The following is a 19,180-nucleotide window of genomic DNA, read 5'->3' as shown; positions in this document are numbered from 1 at the left end:
TACACTTACTTTTCAAATATTTAGATATTCGATACAAAAATTTTTATTAGAATTAGTAGTATGTAAAAAAAAAAAAAGAAATTTGAAAAGAGAGATCTAATAAGAGATTTAATGACACATCTAGAAAATATTTAATAACATATTTACAGAGAGAGTTTTGATTAAATTAAGCTCGCGGTTACTCTACGCATAAACGGCAGAGCATAGTTTTATTGAGAATGATTGGCACCAAGCGTGTTCAAGTAATTCGGAACTCCTTTGCCACCGATATTAGTTCTAAACGTCAGTTACGAGGATCGAGTCGACCGCACAGTGATGGACGAACTTTTGCAGTAAAACTGTCTGACGTGTGCGCCTTGAAGAGAGACCCCGGACCATGTCCGGGCTCGGCATTGCGCTGGTATTACGATGCCGAGCGTGGCACTTGTAGCCAATTTGTTTACGGCGGTTGTAAAGGCAACGCCAATAAATTCCGTACTCTTGCTGCCTGCCAGCAGCGTTGCCCCTCAGAAGGTACAGAAAACAACAAGGAGAGAGCTTTACATCGCTTCGTGATAACATTCACGCGTAGAATAGGGAGAACACCCGATGCCTTTTGACTCGATTTCGAGAAAGCATTGTCCTCGTTTTTTTATGGCACACACTTGGCACTCAGGTGATGGTGACCGAAAAAGGCACGTTTACGATGCAATACTGGAGCAGTTTCGGCACCAATGTGATCACGATTCACGATCGTGCTTTAGCTTTTACACAATTTTGTTAAACACATTTTCACTTGCATATAATCCTGTCGCACAATTTTAAAAAAATTTTTTGAGTTGAAAAATTTGAGAAGTAATATTGATTATCGCAATTTATACATATTCCTTTAATTTTTTTTTCTTTTTTTTATGTTTCATATTTAATGCTAAAGTTTTATCTTCTGTAATCGAATTAGACTTGATTTAATCAGTTAGAAATTGAAGACTCTCGAATGCTAATAATAATTATATAATACAATTTACACAAATTTAAATAGCATAATAATTTTTTACACAAAACAATTCAAAAAATGAGATAGGCAAGATTCTATTATGGCTATTATTAAACATTATATCACAACCACGAACTCATTTAAATATTACAGCTCTATTTATAACTCAAATAACTCTATAATATTATTATATATGGTGGTGATGGAGGAAGAACTACTAAACATTTTCATAAATAACTTTATTTTGGATGAATGCATATTTTCATGCTATTATATGCTATATGGTTGACTAATGATAGAAGTAAGGAATTTCAAACTAATGACATATATAGCTATAATGAAATAGCTGGGACAGGTTTGATTAACGTTTGCTCTAACTTTGCATGATATAATAATGAATGCGATTAACAGATAGTTGCACATTGCCGCGGGCGGAGGGTACGTGCACGGAGAAGCAATCTCGATGGTACTTTGATCAATCGGAGAATCGCTGCATGCCATTCTATTACACCGGCTGTGGTGGCAATAAAAATAATTTTGAATCTAGGGACGTATGCGAGTCTGATTGTCCGCCCAAGATCGGTAAGATTTCCTTTGCGTCTTTTCTATAACGTCTTTCTCTACTTCAAATTCTGTTAGTCTTGAAAGCGCTATTTTTCTTCGAGCATTTTTTATTCTATTGCTAACACGAACTGTCTTTTCTATATGAAGATGTATGATGCACGAGAGATTGTAGTTGAAAAAGTTTATATCTAGTTATGCATATTTTAATATAATATCACACACACATTTATGCAATTACACAATTTTTTCTCAATACAAAAAAGAATTTTCTAAATATTTGCGCCAATCTTTTAAATTGATTCCATGATAGTAATTTATTTTAGACAGAATTTCTTATAAACTTATTACTGTATTAATTTATTATTTCGACGCGTTGATGAAAAAAGACTGAAAAAAAAGTTATCTTTAATCTTATCGCTATACATATCTTTTATACGATCGCAATTGATTGGCAAAACTCATTAAGAAAAAATAACATATCAACATGCAAATACAATTTCTAAATTCACGAACGTAGAACAAGACATCTGCCTTCTACCCGCTCTCCTGGGTGAGTGTCGCAATTACACTCAACGATGGTATTACGACTCCTACGAGCAGCATTGCCGACAATACTATTACGGTGGATGTGGCGGGAATGAGAATAACTTCGTGAGCGAGCAGGATTGCGTCAACAGGTGCGAGACGGCCGTTACCACGCCACCCCCGCCGGGGCAACCAATCGAACAGTTTCGAACAGGTAACATTTCCGGACGATCTCGGAAATACATCCGCGCGTAACGATACCGCTACTGGGCTATAATATAAACGTAACGTCCGCAGAATTCTGTTTCTTGCGCGACGAACACGGTCCGTGCTCCGAGAATCAGATCAAATGGTTCTACGATAGTCGCGACGGCGTCTGCAAGCAATTCCGGTACGGCGGCTGTCAGAGCAACGGCAACAACTTCAACACCCGCGAGGAATGCGAGTATCGCTGCGGAGAAGTTCAAGGTACAGACATTTAGAAAACAAAATGATATTATAGTTATAATCTCAATAATAATATCTACTCGAGTATATATATACATAACAAAATATTTATTTTTTATTATTTTATTTTTTATCTATCGTGACAGAAAATATTGGGAAAATTTTTCAGATGCTTGTACGCTACCGAAAGTGATCGGTCCCTGCAACGGCTTCGTGAAACAGTTCTACTACGACCAAGACAGCGATTCGTGCTACGAGTTCGAATACAGCGGCTGTCAAGGCAATAAGAATCGCTTCCTGGATATAGAATCCTGCGAGAGGAAGTGCAGGCGACAGCCGGCAGTCGTTACGCCGCCGGAAGTTACTCAAACCACGGTGGTACCGCCGATCGAAGAACCGAAGAGTCCGATCTGCTTGGCACCGGTTGATTCTGGCAATTGTGACGACTCCATCACCGCGTATTATTACGATGCGCAACACCAAATGTGTCAGGCGTTTATCTACGGCGGCTGCGACGGTAACGCTAATAAATTCCAGACCGAAGAACAGTGCGAGCGACTCTGCGGAAAGTTCCACGGACAAGGTAAAAAGTTACATATAAAAAATTTTGATACGAGCATCGTCGTTTTCTCTTTATGTGCAATAGTGGAATTTTTCCTTTAATTATAAACACTGTATAACTCAAATAAATTAGAAGAATCTAATTTTAAAGTTTCTAAGCAAAGTATTCGCATAGCACACAAAATTGTCTTTTTTTTTTTTTTTTATTTTTACTACGTTAGAACGGAATATTTATTTCACGAGAAAAGACGATTGTTTAGATTAAAGTCTAATTAGAATTGAATTTTATTTGTCTTAGACATGTGCAACCTTCCCGTGGATTCTGGCCCGTGCAGAGGCGCTTTCCGCAAATATCACTACGAACCGAGCTTACGCGCCTGCCGTGAATTCAATTACGGCGGATGCGACGGTAACGCGAATAGATTCAGCACTATCTCTGAATGCGAATCTATCTGTATACATCACGAGGAACCTATGCCCCCTGGAAACGACACTAGCGTTTCGAATTTGTGTACGTATATTTATCTTATTGTATTTTTATCGTCTTGAACAGTAATTCCTCTTTGAATTGTATTAATTTATAAAAATCGTGCTATTTTTGTCCACTCCATCGCGGGAGATTGGATAAACTTGGAATAACAATATTCGTGATGATGATACAGCGATCTGTAAAGAACCGGTCGATAGCGGATCTTGCACGTCTGGTTCCACCAAGCGATTCTACTTCGACGAGGAACGCCAAACATGTCTGGCGTTCATTTATACCGGATGCGGTGGCAATCGAAACAGATTCAAGACTTTCGAATCATGCATTAATAGTTGTCTTAGGAGTAAGTCCAGGATATGAGATCGTTAACAAGTTTCTCTTATTTTTTTCGTATTTTTACAGACTTCGTCTTTCAGCTTTGTATAGCAGTGTACACAGCAATTATTTCTTTTGTACATATATACAATTTCAATTTTTATATACTTTTATATATTTTTATGCTTTTCTTGTGCAAAACTTTTGTTCATCGCATCTCTTATCCCTCAATTCTTTATACCTACGACAAAATTCTGCTTATATGTTGCCGTATCAATTAAGTTTATATGTTTAAAAATTTATATTTCTTTTATGTGTGCGTGTGATTAAATTAAAATCGTACAATCAAACACAGATATGACAAAGAAAGCTATAGCTTTGACGTCTGCGGAATATCATATCTCTCAAATATAATACGTAAAAAAATTTTTAATGGTTTTTATGTGATTGATACACGATGATCGTGAAAGCAGAGGAACATACGATGTGAACACTAACGTGCATTATCATACATTAATTCTATGCAGCAATATAAATGTATATAAATGTGCCAACAGCTTTTCTTCTTGGAATTATTCTTCCCATTTAGAAGAATAAATTTTTTTAATTTCTTGCAACGCACGTGATTGCAGCAAGTAACGAAATAGACGTGGACTCCAAGGACACGAAAGATCGCTGCGCGGAGGCCAAGGAAGAATGTAACATTGTCCGCTGTCCGTACGGCAAGGAACAATACGTGGATTCGCAAGATTGCGAACGCTGCCGTTGCGTCGATCCTTGCAGGACAAAGATCTGCCCTGAAGGTACTCGGTGTGCCATTACCCTGGTCGCTACGCAAGACGGCACGGAGTACAATGGCGTTTGTCAATCGAGTGAGTATATCGTTAACAACGAAAATAAGTTTAACGTATATTCTGCAATTTTAACTTTTCTTCAAAATTTTTTTAAATTATTTTTACGTCCGAAAAAAAGAAATTTTTCCCGCAATAAAATAGTTTTTTGAAAATTATATTTTTTTTCGGAAAAAAGAATTATCGGCAGGACAATCACAATTCCCCGAAGGCAGTGACATAAGTATCGCTTGTGCCGTGGACGGTTATCCGATCCCACGTGTACTCTGGTATAAGAACGACGAGCTCATTCAAACCGACAATCGAATCAAGATTTCTGGTAAGAAAGTACATGGTAATAGATTAAATAGCGCGAATATAATAAGAAAAAATAAATATGATATAATAATAATAAATATATATATAAAATATATAAAATAAATTTAATTAGTAAGAATATGTGTGTGTGGTAATAAAAATAAATAAATCAAAATATTATCAAATTTTTATTTTTAGAACTTAATCGGCTTATCATCAGCGATGCAAATCAAGAGGACTCCGGCCGATATCGATGCGAAGCAGCCAATGAATACTCTTCGGATTCCGGTAGCGTTGATATACGCGTAGCTGGTAAATGGTTTTGATTTACATTAGTATTTTTTTTACGCGATTATTCATATAAATACTTGGCCGCGCGCTTAATTAATCCATCTATCTCTTTCAGGCGTTTTTATCCATCCTCATTGTCAGAAGTTTAACGTATATTCTGCAATTTTAACTTTTCTTCAAAATTTTTTTAAATTATTTTTACGTCCGAAAAAAAGAAATTTTTCCCGCAATAAAATAGTTTTTTGAAAATTATATTTTTTTTCGGAAAAAAGAATTAAATTGCTGTCACATAATTTGTATGGAAAAATATACGTCTGAAAATAAATTTTGTATTAAACCATTGATCATCTTTTCTTATGATCTTGTTCAAAATAATGGAATGGCGTTGTCTTTTCAGTCGTTAAACCCGGTCGTTGTCCAAGAGTATCCAATAGCACACGGTGCGAGCAAGAATGCGTTACGGACGCGGATTGTCCCGGAGAGTGGAAATGTTGTGACAGCGGCTGCGGTACATCCTGCTTGGAACCTGCGCCGGAAGAGCCTTTGACAACGACGTCAGTACCCACTGTCACCCCACCGCAATACGGGGGTGAACCCGCGATGATTCAACAACCCGATGAACCTCGCGTCAGCGCACAGGAGGGCGGTTTCATCACGTTAAAGTGCGTCGCACTAGGAACTCCCAAACCGATCATCACATGGAGAAAGGATACCACATTGGTAATTCATCTTATAATTGGACCGATATTTTGTTGATATACGCGTAGCTGGTAAATGGTTTTGATTTACATTAGTATTTTTTTTACGCGATTATTCATATAAATACTTGGCCGCGCGCTTAATTAATCCATCTATCTCTTTCAGGCGTTTTTATCCATCCTCATTGTCAGGACAACACGTTCTTCGCCAACTGCGAACTTATCGTGGAGGCCAAGTTTTGCACGCACAAGTATTACGCGAAATTCTGCTGTCGATCGTGCACAGAGGCCGGGCAGCTGCCGGCGAGAGGACCCCATCTCGATAACTCGAAGAGAAGAAGAAGGAGATCCGTTCTGCGAATGCTCGTCTAAGATACCAAATCGACTCTTCGGTATTTCCGACTCACACGTGATAGCACATATCGATCTTGGATCGTGGCCGGCGGGATACGCGACAGAGAAGGGAACGGAGAGGAGGGAATCATGCGCGCATCCACCTGCCCCTATCGGACGTGCCGAATAATCGACTTGTTAACTCACCAAAATTGTATTTCCGATTATATAACTTATAAAATATTGCGCGAATATAATTTCTTAGATTGGACCTTCCGAGACGAGACGGCGTATACTGCTCGATGGATCTCTTCAGATCATTAATTTATACACTTACGACAAAGGAACTTATGTGTGTACCGCTGACAACGGCTTAGGACCACCGGTAAGAGCGGAGTATCAATTGGAAATCACAGGTACGTGGACTTGTCTTGCAAGGAGCGATCTTTGCTCAATGTATAATCCTAGATAGAATAGCAAGTAGTAGTAGTAATAACAAGTAGTTAGATGGTGTTAGGTTTGCACTAATTTCGCTATGAATGCCCCCGACCGGTTGACGTGAAATGCAATCGAACATAATAACATAAATCTTTCCACTTTCATTTAATATTAATCTATTGCTGAAAAAGAATAAACATGTGTTGTGGATTCTTACTTAGTGAAACGCATTATAAGACTTGCCATGAAATAAAAAATTTAGAAATATCTTTTAACCCTCTGGTCAAAACAAATATCAATTAATTCTTGACTTTCCCGGGGATATGGTACGATTAACATTTCTCTCTAAGTATCGCGCATGCATCCTCTTCTTGCACTCTTTAGACCCGAGGGAACTCCCGGTCGCCATCATCGGAGAGCCCGACACTCGCATAACGGTGACGATGAACTCGCCGATAGCTCTGCATTGTTACGCAATGGGATGGCCGAGGCCATTTGTCACTTGGTGGCGCGGTGACCGCATGTTGCCCTTGTTTTCGGATAATTACGAGCAGGATACCGACTATACCCTTCTGATACGCTCGGTAACCTTGACCAACCTCGGTATTTACACCTGCCAAGCGTTCAATGGCATAGGTACACCAGCGTCGTGGTCGGCGACTCTGCAGGCAATCGGGCCCGTCTACAACATTAAACCTGAGCACGAGGAGTACACCAAGTATCTCGTACAACCCCCGAAGAGACCCACTACCGAGAAACCGCAGTATCCTTACAGACCCACTAGAACGCAACCCCCGGAATATCAGACTTACGCTCCCGTTCCCTCGAAACCACCTCGTATTTCTCATGTTATCCCTCTTCAAACCACCGTTGAACCCGGTGGAGCCAAGTTCAAAGGTGAGACCACGCGATAACTGAATTAATTTGAATATTTCTACCGTAAATTGCACCGATCATTGTGTCAAGTATGTTGTTATTTCTCGCAAAGTTTTCAAAAATTTGCAAAGATTTTATCTTTTACGAGTTAAATTTTTACAATATTTTATTTTTCGCTACTGATAGCAATGATGGTGCAATCAAATTCTTTTTGATTATTTCTTTCTCCTGCATGTATATATCTAATACTTTAATTACATTGCATCTCGTATTATCGCTTGGGGCTGTGTTATGATAATTTCGCTTATTGGCTGTTTTATTAAGTATAACGTTATAGAATTTAATTTCTTATTTATAGAAGTGAAATTTTAAAATTGATGTAAGTATACAGAAATTTTACACATTCTTTTGCTTTATAAAATTTTTTATTTAAATCTATCTTTATATTTTTTATTTATATAACAGAAGGAAAGAGAAATTATCACATAAGTGAAATTAATCAATTTAAATTGCAGTGCCGGTCAAAGTTAATGTATCGGCAGGACAATCACAATTCCCCGAAGGCAGTGACATAAGTATCGCTTGTGCCGTGGACGGTTATCCGATCCCACGTGTACTCTGGTATAAGAACGACGAGCTCATTCAAACCGACAATCGAATCAAGATTTCTGGTAAGAAAGTACATGGTAATAGATTAAATAGCGCGAATATAATAAGAAAAAATAAATATGATATAATAATAATAAATATATATATAAAATATATAAAATAAATTTAATTAGTAAGAATATGTGTGTGTGGTAATAAAAATAAATAAATCAAAATATTATCAAATTTTTATTTTTAGAACTTAATCGGCTTATCATCAGCGATGCAAATCAAGAGGACTCCGGCCGATATCGATGCGAAGCAGCCAATGAATACTCTTCGGATTCCGGTAGCGTTGATATACGCGTAGCTGGTAAATGGTTTTGATTTACATTAGTATTTTTTTTACGCGATTATTCATATAAATACTTGGCCGCGCGCTTAATTAATCCATCTATCTCTTTCAGGCGTTTTCATCCATCCTCATTGTCAGGACAACACGTTCTTCGCCAACTGCGAACTTATCGTGGAGGCCAAGTTTTGCACGCACAAGTATTACGCGAAATTCTGCTGTCGATCGTGCACAGAGGCCGGGCAGCTGCCGGCGAGAGGACCCCATCTCGATAACTCGAAGAGAAGAAGAAGGAGATCCGTTCTGCGAATGCTCGTCTAAGATACCAAATCGACTCTTCGGTATTTCCGACTCACACGTGATAGCACATATCGATCTTGGATCGTGGCCGGCGGGATACGCGACAGAGAAGGGAACGGAGAGGAGGGAATCATGCGCGCATCCACCTGCCCCTATCGGACGTGCCGAATAATCGACTTGTTAACTCACTGCCAAAGCCTTAGAGCGTTTATACATAGATATAATATATATATACGGTATATCCATCTCTAAACGTATGCGACTTGCGCGATCTCACGCCTCTCTATCCATGTATATACGATCTGATGCTGAATCCTAGTCCGACGGAGTCATATTAGGCGGGTTAATCAACTTGTTCTTAAGAGACCAGTGGAAACGTCGCGACCGCGCGATCTCTCAGACGACATCCCGCGATAACTGATTGTAAACAATGTCGGCTGATTAAGCGCGTAGATCGTGTTGTCGAGTCTATGGGAAATATTTCTGATTGATATTCCTTTAAACATATCTTATGTGCATCGCTATAATAATTGCAGTCTTCAAAATTTTAACCGCGAAAAATATAGTTATAGTAATTTATAAAATATTTGTATTCCTTCCTGTGGTAACGTGATCGCGCAAACTCCTTTTGTGAAACCGGCTTGTCAAAGATTCGATAATTCCTGCCCGAAAACACGATCTGAAGAGTCTCGATCGATATGACGATATAGCGTGGCCATTTTTTTTCTCATGCATCATGGTGTCAGTCAATGATGCGTGTACGACGTAATGAAAACGAAACGATATATACACATGTACGAAATAAAGTTCTCTCGCGTAGAATATTGTCTAACAATAAATCAAGCGGGGTTCCTGTCCCCCTCATTGGACACACTGTGCTGCGTGATTAAAAAAGGAATCTGTACCTACTTGTATTAAGCATATTACGCACGTTACGTTGTACAATATAAATAGTTTATTATATTCTCAATATGCCATTTATATTCTATGATATTGTTATTACTTGTTTCTTATACTCGAATTATACATATATTGCCATAACGCGCGTCGCCGCCGAATAAATTACGTCATTCTTTCTTCAGGAAAAGAGAAGAACGGATCGTAAACTTCTCACTTTTCATAGATAATCGACAGTAATCTCTAACGCAATTAAGATAATGAATAAATTCCATCTTGAGAATTTGACAAAAAAAGCATAATATTTAAATATGAATACTCAAACACACAGACATGTAATTCTATTTGCGCGAGCGGCGTGACTTTGTGCCCGACTTGCAATATTCTCGAATTGTGCGTCGCGTTATATCTTTCGCTTATCGTAAGACGTATGTATGTACAGTCGATTTTTCACCGTATCTAACAATCAGTTATACCTTTCGCGCGTAAATCTATTGCATTTAACGTTTGTTCCTGACGAAGCATTTTAATCGTAACTATTAATTATATATTACATTTGCTATTTCGCTAGATACATCGTCATTCATGATGTATTGGATAGATCGTAGGGATACCAATCGACGATTAGAAGAACGGGAAAACGGAAAGAGATAAAAGGTACCAAACCGCATTTATACACACACAAATACATACACACACACACACACCGTAAGTGTAAGTCATAAGACGAAATCGACGTGTCGCGCGCCTCTAGGACGACTCTCTTGATTGTTTCGTACTTGTACCGATTCAGTCGCAGTAAAACGCAGTGCCTTATTAGATGACCTTCGAAAGGATTGGAGAAAGAGTGCTGAATATACACGACGTCTCGTTAGTGTAAATAGCCGTCATGTGTATTGTGTACCCGCATACTTATTTCCGAAATGCGCGGCGCATGTATATCATCTCGTATATATCTAAATTATTAGATTATAGATTTATCCGGAAAACGCGGTGTCACTCGGGATTTCAACCGCGGGATACAGAAATAGAGTATCGACGAAAATATTAAGTACTCTTCTCCTCCGTGCTCCTTTAGACATTATCAAGAGACATGTTAAAATCGTTATAGCGACAAGTACCATACGTAGAGTAGTGACCCGATTAATTGACGATCTAGTATGTAGGCAATCGACGTTGTGTGATCAGCTATTTCCGCAGAGAAAATTTCGAAACTGGTTGCGGATGAGAAACCGTCTCGGGAAAAAAGCGAGAACGGAATGGAAGATTGAAAATTGCATGCACATTCTACAGGCACGTATGTCGACTGTAAACGATTATTTATATCGTGCGATTTTGATGTGTCACAGTCTCCGAACCGGACTGTCGCGTAGATATTCATATAATCGTTCACCGTTAATTTACATCGTCGCACGTCGTTAATCCAAACACATATCCCAGAACAGGTCGGCAATATCTTGTGACCACCGATGTCCGTAGGTATATAACCGTGGTACGTCTCGCAGATTATGATTAGATCGTGAAGCTGATTAATCGAGATCGCAAATCTCGTGGACTCGTTGGAACTTACCTCGCGCGTAACGACGTCGGTTATATCGATAATGATCCGCTGTCTTCCTTGTATTAACGAAGCGTGTCACAGAGCTTTCGATTCTCCTACCTTGACGCTGATAAATCGGCGACGTTTCATCACGATCGATACTACGGGTCTTGACACGAAACTCTGACTTCCTTGTAAAAGAAACTTGCCAAAAAAAGATAGAGAAAGAGAGAAAAAGAACCATGATTCATATCCCTCATACATAATATCAATAGAAGTATAGTTCGTCACGACACTGCTACCGTAAAGTCTTTAGCGGAGATGTAATTGTAACTATAAGTACCTTATATATAGGTATATATAACGATTAATAATAATATATATATATATAATTTTAAAATATAAAAGTAGATATATATAAATATATGAGAATACCACACCACCACCACCACACTGTACGGTTATTGTATGGACAATAATAATATATAAGGTCCTTAAATATATGATTACACAATTAGCATGATTATTATTTTGCGGTGACAAAAAACCAAGTGCTTTATAAGAGGCCAACTTTATTTCTATATAATTATTAAATTGATGAAGGCACTTTTTTCGAAACAACATTATTTTAATTACGAACAATTATGCAACATGAAAAATTATTGATTTGCAATGCTTCTTTCAATTTCTCGGAAATAAAAGGAAATTCACGCAAAAAATTAAACGAACGACAATTGACGTGTACACTCAAACTCTAGTTTTCGTTGGCCTACTGCGTAGATTCGGCGGTACGCGACTTGGACGCATCAAGAAACGCTTGTGCTGTTCCTCGACGCGGACGGTTTTCTCCACGCGTTCCGTGGCGATGCGTTCGATTTCCGCGAACAGCTCGCTATGCACGTCTATGCAATGACGGAAATCCTTGCGATCGAGTCGATATACTTCGCAGACTTCAATCGCAATGACGCTGGCAACCCTTCGCTGATCCGCCACCAAGAGCGCGATCTCGCCGAAATAGGCACCGTCGCTCAAGTGACACATCTCACATAACGCAGAGTAAATTTTTTTTCTTGTAACAAATGCAAACGCAAATATATTGAAAAAAATACTCACTTCTTTCCCAGTCGGCGTCAGAACCGCGACGGTTCCGGACGACAAGAAGAACATGGAATCACCTTGAGTGCCAGCTTTGATGATTACCTCATTCGGTAGGAACAATTCAAACTTCAAGTTCTTCACTATTGACTGCAGAACGTTTTTTGGTAAATTTTTGAAGATTGCTACGTTTTCGATTAATCGTCGGCAGGACTGAAGCGCAATCTCTTCACGTAACGGTTCTGCGAAAAATTTAGATTAAGAAAATGGCGAGATTTATTATTTCGATAGAAATTTTACATCTTATTATACATAATTAAGTCTGATGCGCTCTATTAACCTGTCAATTCTGATAAAATCCGTTTACCGCGAAAGTAAGTATTTTTGAAACGGTAATGGTAATAAGCTAAGAGACGTTTCTTCATATGTGGCAATAATTGCCTTTGTCTCGTATACGCTTTTACTTGATCTATTAGCTCTTGAAACTTCGATTCGGATGCTTTTTTTTCAGCCTTGACACGAAAGCACATAACTGCAAGATAATGATATGCCCAATAAAAATGCAATTTCCGACATACAAATATTACATGTATAATGCTTTACCCAACATATAGCACACAATGAATCTGCCGATAATCATAAGAAAACTATTAAAAATGATATAAACGTTTTTCTCGGGTATGTATAGACCATAGCCACTTCCCAATATATTTTCCAGCACGATAAATACAGCGTTTTGTAACCTGTATCTAAGACTGCTGTCCTCCAATCTCATCATCCAACATTCCTCGCATTCCTTTTCATGAGATAATATTTTTACAATTATTATTTTAGAAATATGCATAATTCAATATTGTATATACGCTCACTATCGGTGGAATGTTGACAAGGTACATCACTAAGATTGGTATCAAGTAACACAGGCAAGAAAACCAGAAGATTAGGTATAATCCCAGCAATAGCGTAGTAAACATTTCAAGATAAGAATTTTCTATTTCCAAATGCTGAAATAAAAAGTATTCAATAATATATATCTTTGTTATCAAAATATGAGAAAACATTACCGTAAATAGATAATGAATATTTGAGTGAAAGGTATAGTAGCGTGTTAACTTTATAGCAGGCGCTATATTAAGTAAGATAACAACATAATGGGAATTATTTCCCGGAAGTCGTCGCCAAGGTAGTGTCACATGATCATATGGAAGAGACGATAGCACATCCAGCACGAGAAATCCTTTCAGGTAGGATCTACAAAAATTTATTCTTAATATTATGCACGAAAATTAATAAGAAACAATTAATCAAGCTAAAAATTAAAGTATCAATTGCAAGATCTTACATAAATATTTTAGTAGGTTTCAACTCGACAGACATATTTTTCTTATTATAGTATCCCGTAATACAATTGAACGTTATATCCAACCAACATATCGCATAAATTGGAATGTTTACTTTGTCTAGATTAATTGATTCGTAGTCCATTATGACGAAGCAAATCATAAAAGGAATCGTAAAGAATGCAATCAGATATATTATCATCATAAATGTATCCCACAAAAATCTGTAAATCTTCATGTTACGTTACACAAAATAAAAGTGATGTTTACGCGCATATATATATATATATATATATGCACACACATAAAATTTATTCAATCAATTTTTCACATTTAAAATGTACCTGCCATAACTGAACGGATGTATTATCCACCAATATTTAAATACGGTATGTCTTGCTCTTTCGGTAGATATTGTAGCCATGCTGTCCATGTAACGATTGCATTTTGGAGTATATTTGCTGATACCGCACCATGCTGTCCACACATTTTTGAAAGTCAATGGTTTTACAGCCGTAAAGGGAAACTTATCTTCTTGTTTCAAAAACAGTTGACACGTGTGTTCAATCATAGTTTAATGATGCAAATAAAAAAATGAGCTTTTCACATCAGTAAAGAGAGAAGAGTTTCCTGAATGACATATTAGGTTAAATTATCAAAATGCAATTATTATGCAGAATTTAAAGCGAACTAGAACACTATAAGCGCGCGCTGCACGCGCGGCATTTATTTTGTGTGTGTATATATATATATCTGGTTCTTCGTTTTTTCAAAACCAATAAATTTAAACTTACATACACAGTTAATATTTGAACTGTCAAATGCGCCGCAGAAAAGAGGCAACAATACTTACGAATATTGATTTAATATACCTTTTTTTAAGAATGAGATACGACATACGAAAAAGTGTGATTTCCGAAATGCGAAGGTCTATTCTATAATTATTATATTTTTTTTTATAGTTTTAACTGTGTTCTTTCGAAATCGAAGGAGTTTTAATCATTAAGAGCGTCAATTAATTTTTTCATGTTTATATTAAAGAAAATTGGAACGATGGATTAATTAGTAATTTTTCTATTAAGAAAGGCAACTCCAAAATTTTTATACACGTATTTTATGTAAAATTCATTATGATGCGTTGTATTTGTGTTTATTAAAAATGTATTCACATTAAAAAATATACAGGGGCATATAGGATAAATCTTATAATAATATTACAATAATCATCTATCGCATTGCTTAGAGCGGTTTGCCTATTTTTATTCTGCGTGAACGTGTGCGCACTTTTAAATACTGTGCACATTACGATACGTCTTGAAAAGAATTGAATTTTAATGATATTAAATACGTTTTATTGTTAGCTTGAACTTTTTCTCATGTGAAACTAATTTTTGAACATTATTACAACTTGTGCGTATATTAATCACAACGATCATGATTACGTATTTTCTAATTGATGAAATATAACAAGGCATATAACAAAGGAAGCATTCCCTCCCAGTCGGTGACCAATTTTATCTGTAATTAGACTCATATTTTATCACACAATTTTAACGCAAGTTATTAAAACTACAACGTAAATACAAAGAATTTAAATACAACGTCCACTTTTGATTGTTAATAAACAATTAATATGTGTCTGAAGAATTAAATTACTTTTATATTGTTGTGTCTGATGTTTGTTGCATTATTTGTTACAACATCGCAAAGATCAAACCTATTAAAGAATACTTTTTGAAAGATATTAACGCAACTGAATCACAAGAAAAAAAAGATTTTCTTTAAAAAAAGTAATAACTACAGTTGATTTGAAGAGAATTTGAGCTATCAGTCTTCCCGGTATATCCTTTCCCTCCCTTTTCTTTTCACTTTTTTCTTCTCTTTTCTCTTTCGGCGTTTTCTATTTTATTTTATAAACGTCTTAAAAAAATACAACTTGCGTTACCCTCCACGTTTGCAATCTGCAATTACATAAATGATCATGTCAAATTTCTTGAGGCGACATTTCTTTACATTTACGGATATAAATATGGAAATATGTATATAATATTATGCTATTCAGGCCAGAATATTGTTCTATTGTATTTATATTCATATGTATAGTTCGTGCGATTCTGCACGATTCTGGCCGAGAGATTCTCAAATACATTCCACAGCAGAAAATATTTTGAACGGGAAGAGAAGAAATTTTTAAATCTCATCCGTGGATTAAAATATTGGATTATAATATCCAAAAATGCGCTAATTTATAATAAAATAAAGAGAATATAATTTCTTAGATAAATAATAAATATAATTATTATACTAAATTTTTTTTTATGTGAAGAGAATGAGACAATAGTTTTCAATTGTCACATTGGCATTGTTAAATTTGAAAATCTCTAGGCTGTGGAAGCCAATCTATACTTTTACTTCACATACATATTAATACAACATTGATAATACTATAATTTATAAATACGCGATCATCTATCCGATAATCCGCATCTGAGCTCGTATATGTTACATTTGAGGTACTGGGATATTCCATTTTTGCTAGGATACGATATTGCAAGGGTCACCACTCGAATATCCAGACAATTAGCGTTCTGTATGAATGTTTATGAATTAAAACGACAATTATACAATGCCGTTCATCATTTTCATCTGACATAAAAATCGAGTCTATATAACACTCGGATTACACATACAACATACACGTATCGGAAATCGATACGGTCGATCAACATTAATTATCAAAATGCATCAACTTCGTGGATATACATATCGGTACAACATCGGGAAGAAATGTAGCAGGAACACATTGTCCAAGCATCTCCGGCAAGCCTTCGACGATGTCGAACAACGATTAACAGTCAGTGTCCTTATTACACATGTATCAAACACATCGGGAAGATGTTGTCGGTTTTTTTTTGTCTTTTTTAAATTTTACTCTCCGCAAAAGGTGAGAATCTTACGAATCGTTCCCTGCGGATGTATCACAGCGCGCAGTGATCCTCTCTCGGAAAGTTTTGCGGTGAAAATCGACCCTTACACGTCGATACCGAGCAGCTCCCGGCTGTCGGCCCTCGAAAGTCGACGACGTAAGCTGCGACGACGAAACTCCCTCCATCAGACAGATGCGCGTTTCACTCGGAGACTGGCAGAGATCGGGGGTGGCCGGTAGCCCTGATACCCTGAAGGATCCAGCAACTCGGAGGTCGCCGGACCGAGGCAGGTACAGGAGCACACGCTTACGCAATCGTCCGTGTCGTGCACGATTGGCACCTGGTTGGCCAGAAGCTTACCGTTTACCGCCACAACCTCGCCGTCTAACGTTAAAACATGGTGCGAGGCGGAAACCAGCTCGCTATCGTCGCGACGCGCTTCACCGCTGTCTCTGTAACGGTATGTTTCGAGAATTAATGTTTTTTTATTAAATAGTTGTATAATTATTCTCGTTATGTTATAAAAAAAACATATTTACATTGTCATAAAGCGCAACACGAGCAAGTTAATGCTGGCAGCGACTACAGCCAAACCAAAGAGGATGAAGACCAAACTCAAGATCACATATCCAGGTTTGTTGGAAAGCGCTTGGTCGTTCTACGAAGAATAATTTATCTAAATCATCTCTCCGTTTCTCTCGTGCGATTAGTAAGATATCGTTTACCTGAAGAGCGACGTAGTCGCCAAAGCCTATGGTGGTGAGCGTCACGAAACAGTAATAAAAACTGTCGAAGTAATTCCAACCTTCGTATCGCGAGAACACAGCGGCGCCCGTTGTGATAATTATACTCGAAAGCAGGCCGGTCGCCAGCATGAGATTCATCTCCGTCGCTTCAGTCTTCTGACATCTAAGATACGTCTTCGCCCGCCTGATCACGACCGATGCAAACTTATTTAATCTCTCGCCGATGCTTTGGAACATTACCAGTCCCAACGGAATTCCCACCATCGCGTATACCATACAGAACGCTTTTCCGGGCTTGGTCACCGGAGTGGAATGTCCGTAACCTTGTAGAAAATTGTACGTATATATCAAACAAATTTATTTTTTGAATAAATATAGTATCTTTTTCTGTTAGGATTATGGTTTTAACGAACGTTAAGATTTTTAAAATTTTAGAATTTTATATAAAGACTACTTACCAATCATGGCTAATACTAAAGTGGCAAAATAGAAGGCACCCGCAAACTTCCACTGCGGCCCAGCTTTGTGAGGTTTATTTTCTATTATCACGATCTCGACCATCTTGTAGTCCTCCGGTGTAATGTTATATTTCTTCATCATATTACGGCGTATCTCTGCAGCGAGTGAAGGGAAGAAGGGATGGTATTTCCCGCCGCGCGGAAATAATGAAGTTATTAATTATCGATCCGCGAATAAAAATATCTGTCGACGCAAACAACGAGTGGGAGGACTCACCCGAGAGAAATTCCCAGCGTTTCCTCTCAGTATCCGATTCCAGGGCGTCAAACACCGCGGCGCCAACGAGGAGATACGTAAACGTGCACACCACCAGTGACAGTGTCCTGACGTTCTGCCTCTTCATCTTCGCCGTTTTGTCCCTCCGAGAGAATACCGCGCGCACGTAAGCGCGCTACAGAATAAAAAATTCAACAGTCGCGCGTTCAACGAGTTCCCCGAGATTTCCCTTGACGGCAACGTTCCCCGCGACACGCGACATTTATACGGGAGCACGTCCCGTGCACACGTCGCGCGAATAAATATTTATCTCGCACCGGATAAATAGACGCCCATGCAGAAGGTTTATACGGCATATCACGCGGAGCGCACTGAGAGATCGGGATGCCACGAGAGTTGGCACAATACTCGCAAGACAACAACTACCGCTGCACGCTACTCTACGCCCGAGTATTGATCGCTAACCGGTAGTAGAGGGAAAAACCGAAGGGATGCGCCGTAGTTGATTTCTTCGTAGGGTAGGTAGGTAGGTAAGCGTGGTTGCGATCTCGACCACCACACGGTAACTGCGTTGACGATATAGGCGAGTGATAACGACGAAATAACCGAATGATAACCGCGCTCCGATATCGCGATTCAGTAGTACGACGCGTCTTTGTCGCGACAGTAGTTGTGTCAATCATGCACGAACCGCCCGTCGATGCCAAGTACTGATCTCCTTTGCGAACGCGAATCTATTGTTGATAACTCGGCTGGAAATCTGCATGCCGGCTTATCTATAGATTTATCAATCTATTTTTTTTTCTTTCAGTTATTGTTTAAATTCGAGACGATGAAAGCTTTTTAGAAATATTAAAGAAATATTTTTCTGTCTTTGATGATGAGACACTGTACTTTCTGTTGCCATTGAAGAAACGTAGGAAAAGCTATGCAAGATATAATTTCGCTTAAACCAAATCTTGAATTTAATTAATTAAAAATATTCTAAAATGTTTGTAGATAAT

General features: G+C 37.9%; 3 protein-coding genes across 3 annotated transcripts in view; 1 reads left to right on the top strand and 2 right to left on the bottom strand.

The window, feature by feature from the left end:
- Positions 1 to 8,917, top strand: part of LOC115234309 (papilin-like) — a 29,550-nt gene extending 20,633 nt beyond the window's left edge. Inside the window, 13 exon segments of the mRNA XM_029805293.1 lie at positions 1,385 to 1,555; positions 2,055 to 2,276; positions 2,360 to 2,530; positions 2,679 to 3,092; positions 3,369 to 3,581; positions 3,733 to 3,900; positions 4,505 to 4,744; positions 5,709 to 6,031; positions 6,608 to 6,758; positions 7,165 to 7,677; positions 8,172 to 8,327; positions 8,504 to 8,617; positions 8,712 to 8,917. Coding sequence (XP_029661153.1) covers positions 1,385 to 1,555; positions 2,055 to 2,276; positions 2,360 to 2,530; positions 2,679 to 3,092; positions 3,369 to 3,581; positions 3,733 to 3,900; positions 4,505 to 4,744; positions 5,709 to 6,031; positions 6,608 to 6,758; positions 7,165 to 7,677; positions 8,172 to 8,327; positions 8,504 to 8,617; positions 8,712 to 8,917 — 3,062 coding nt within the window.
- Positions 8,914 to 14,213, bottom strand: LOC115234310 (potassium/sodium hyperpolarization-activated cyclic nucleotide-gated channel 1-like). The gene is made up of 8 exons (XM_029805294.1): positions 14,113 to 14,213; positions 13,771 to 13,992; positions 13,493 to 13,679; positions 13,298 to 13,432; positions 13,032 to 13,224; positions 12,769 to 12,960; positions 12,447 to 12,670; positions 8,914 to 12,374 (listed from the first exon to the last, which is right to left on the bottom strand). Exons 1-8 carry the CDS (start codon positions 14,199 to 14,201, stop codon positions 12,081 to 12,083), a joined length of 1,536 nt encoding a protein of 511 aa, XP_029661154.1. The 5' UTR covers positions 14,202 to 14,213; the 3' UTR covers positions 8,914 to 12,080.
- A 692-nt stretch (positions 14,214 to 14,905) lies between these two features.
- Positions 14,906 to 18,641, bottom strand: LOC115234406 (two pore potassium channel protein sup-9). The gene is made up of 5 exons (XM_029805457.1): positions 18,177 to 18,641; positions 17,900 to 18,055; positions 17,421 to 17,764; positions 17,235 to 17,353; positions 14,906 to 17,147 (listed from the first exon to the last, which is right to left on the bottom strand). Exons 1-5 carry the CDS (start codon positions 18,301 to 18,303, stop codon positions 16,880 to 16,882), a joined length of 1,014 nt encoding a protein of 337 aa, XP_029661317.1. The 5' UTR covers positions 18,304 to 18,641; the 3' UTR covers positions 14,906 to 16,879.
- Positions 18,642 to 19,180: the final 539 nt, after the last annotated feature.

This window comes from Formica exsecta, unplaced genomic scaffold (genome assembly GCF_003651465.1).
Source record: "Formica exsecta isolate Colony F162 unplaced genomic scaffold, ASM365146v1 scaffold2, whole genome shotgun sequence".
NCBI classification, from domain to species: Eukaryota; Metazoa; Arthropoda; class Insecta; order Hymenoptera; family Formicidae; genus Formica; species Formica exsecta.
This window is presented reverse-complemented; position numbering and strand designations above follow the sequence as displayed.

Bases quoted from the DNA above. Each gene is read 5' to 3' on its own strand.
- LOC115234310 (XM_029805294.1), bottom strand. From the start codon at position 14,201: ATGGACAGCATGGCTACAATATCTACCGAAAGAGCAAGACATACCGTA. The intron at 13,433-13,492 runs GTAATGTTTTCT...TTTTTATTTCAG, and splicing joins ATATTCATTATCTATTTACG to CATTTGGAAATAGAAAATTC. The intron at 12,671-12,768 runs GTTAATAGAGCG...AATTTTTCGCAG, and splicing joins GATTTTATCAGAATTGACAG to AACCGTTACGTGAAGAGATT.
- LOC115234406 (XM_029805457.1), bottom strand. From the start codon at position 18,303: ATGAAGAGGCAGAACGTCAGGACACTGTCACTGGTGGTGTGCACGTTT. The intron at 18,056-18,176 runs GTGAGTCCTCCC...CACTCGCTGCAG, and splicing joins ACGCTGGGAATTTCTCTCGG to AGATACGCCGTAATATGATG. The intron at 17,354-17,420 runs GTAAACGATATC...TATTCTTCGTAG, and splicing joins GCGACTACGTCGCTCTTCAG to AACGACCAAGCGCTTTCCAA.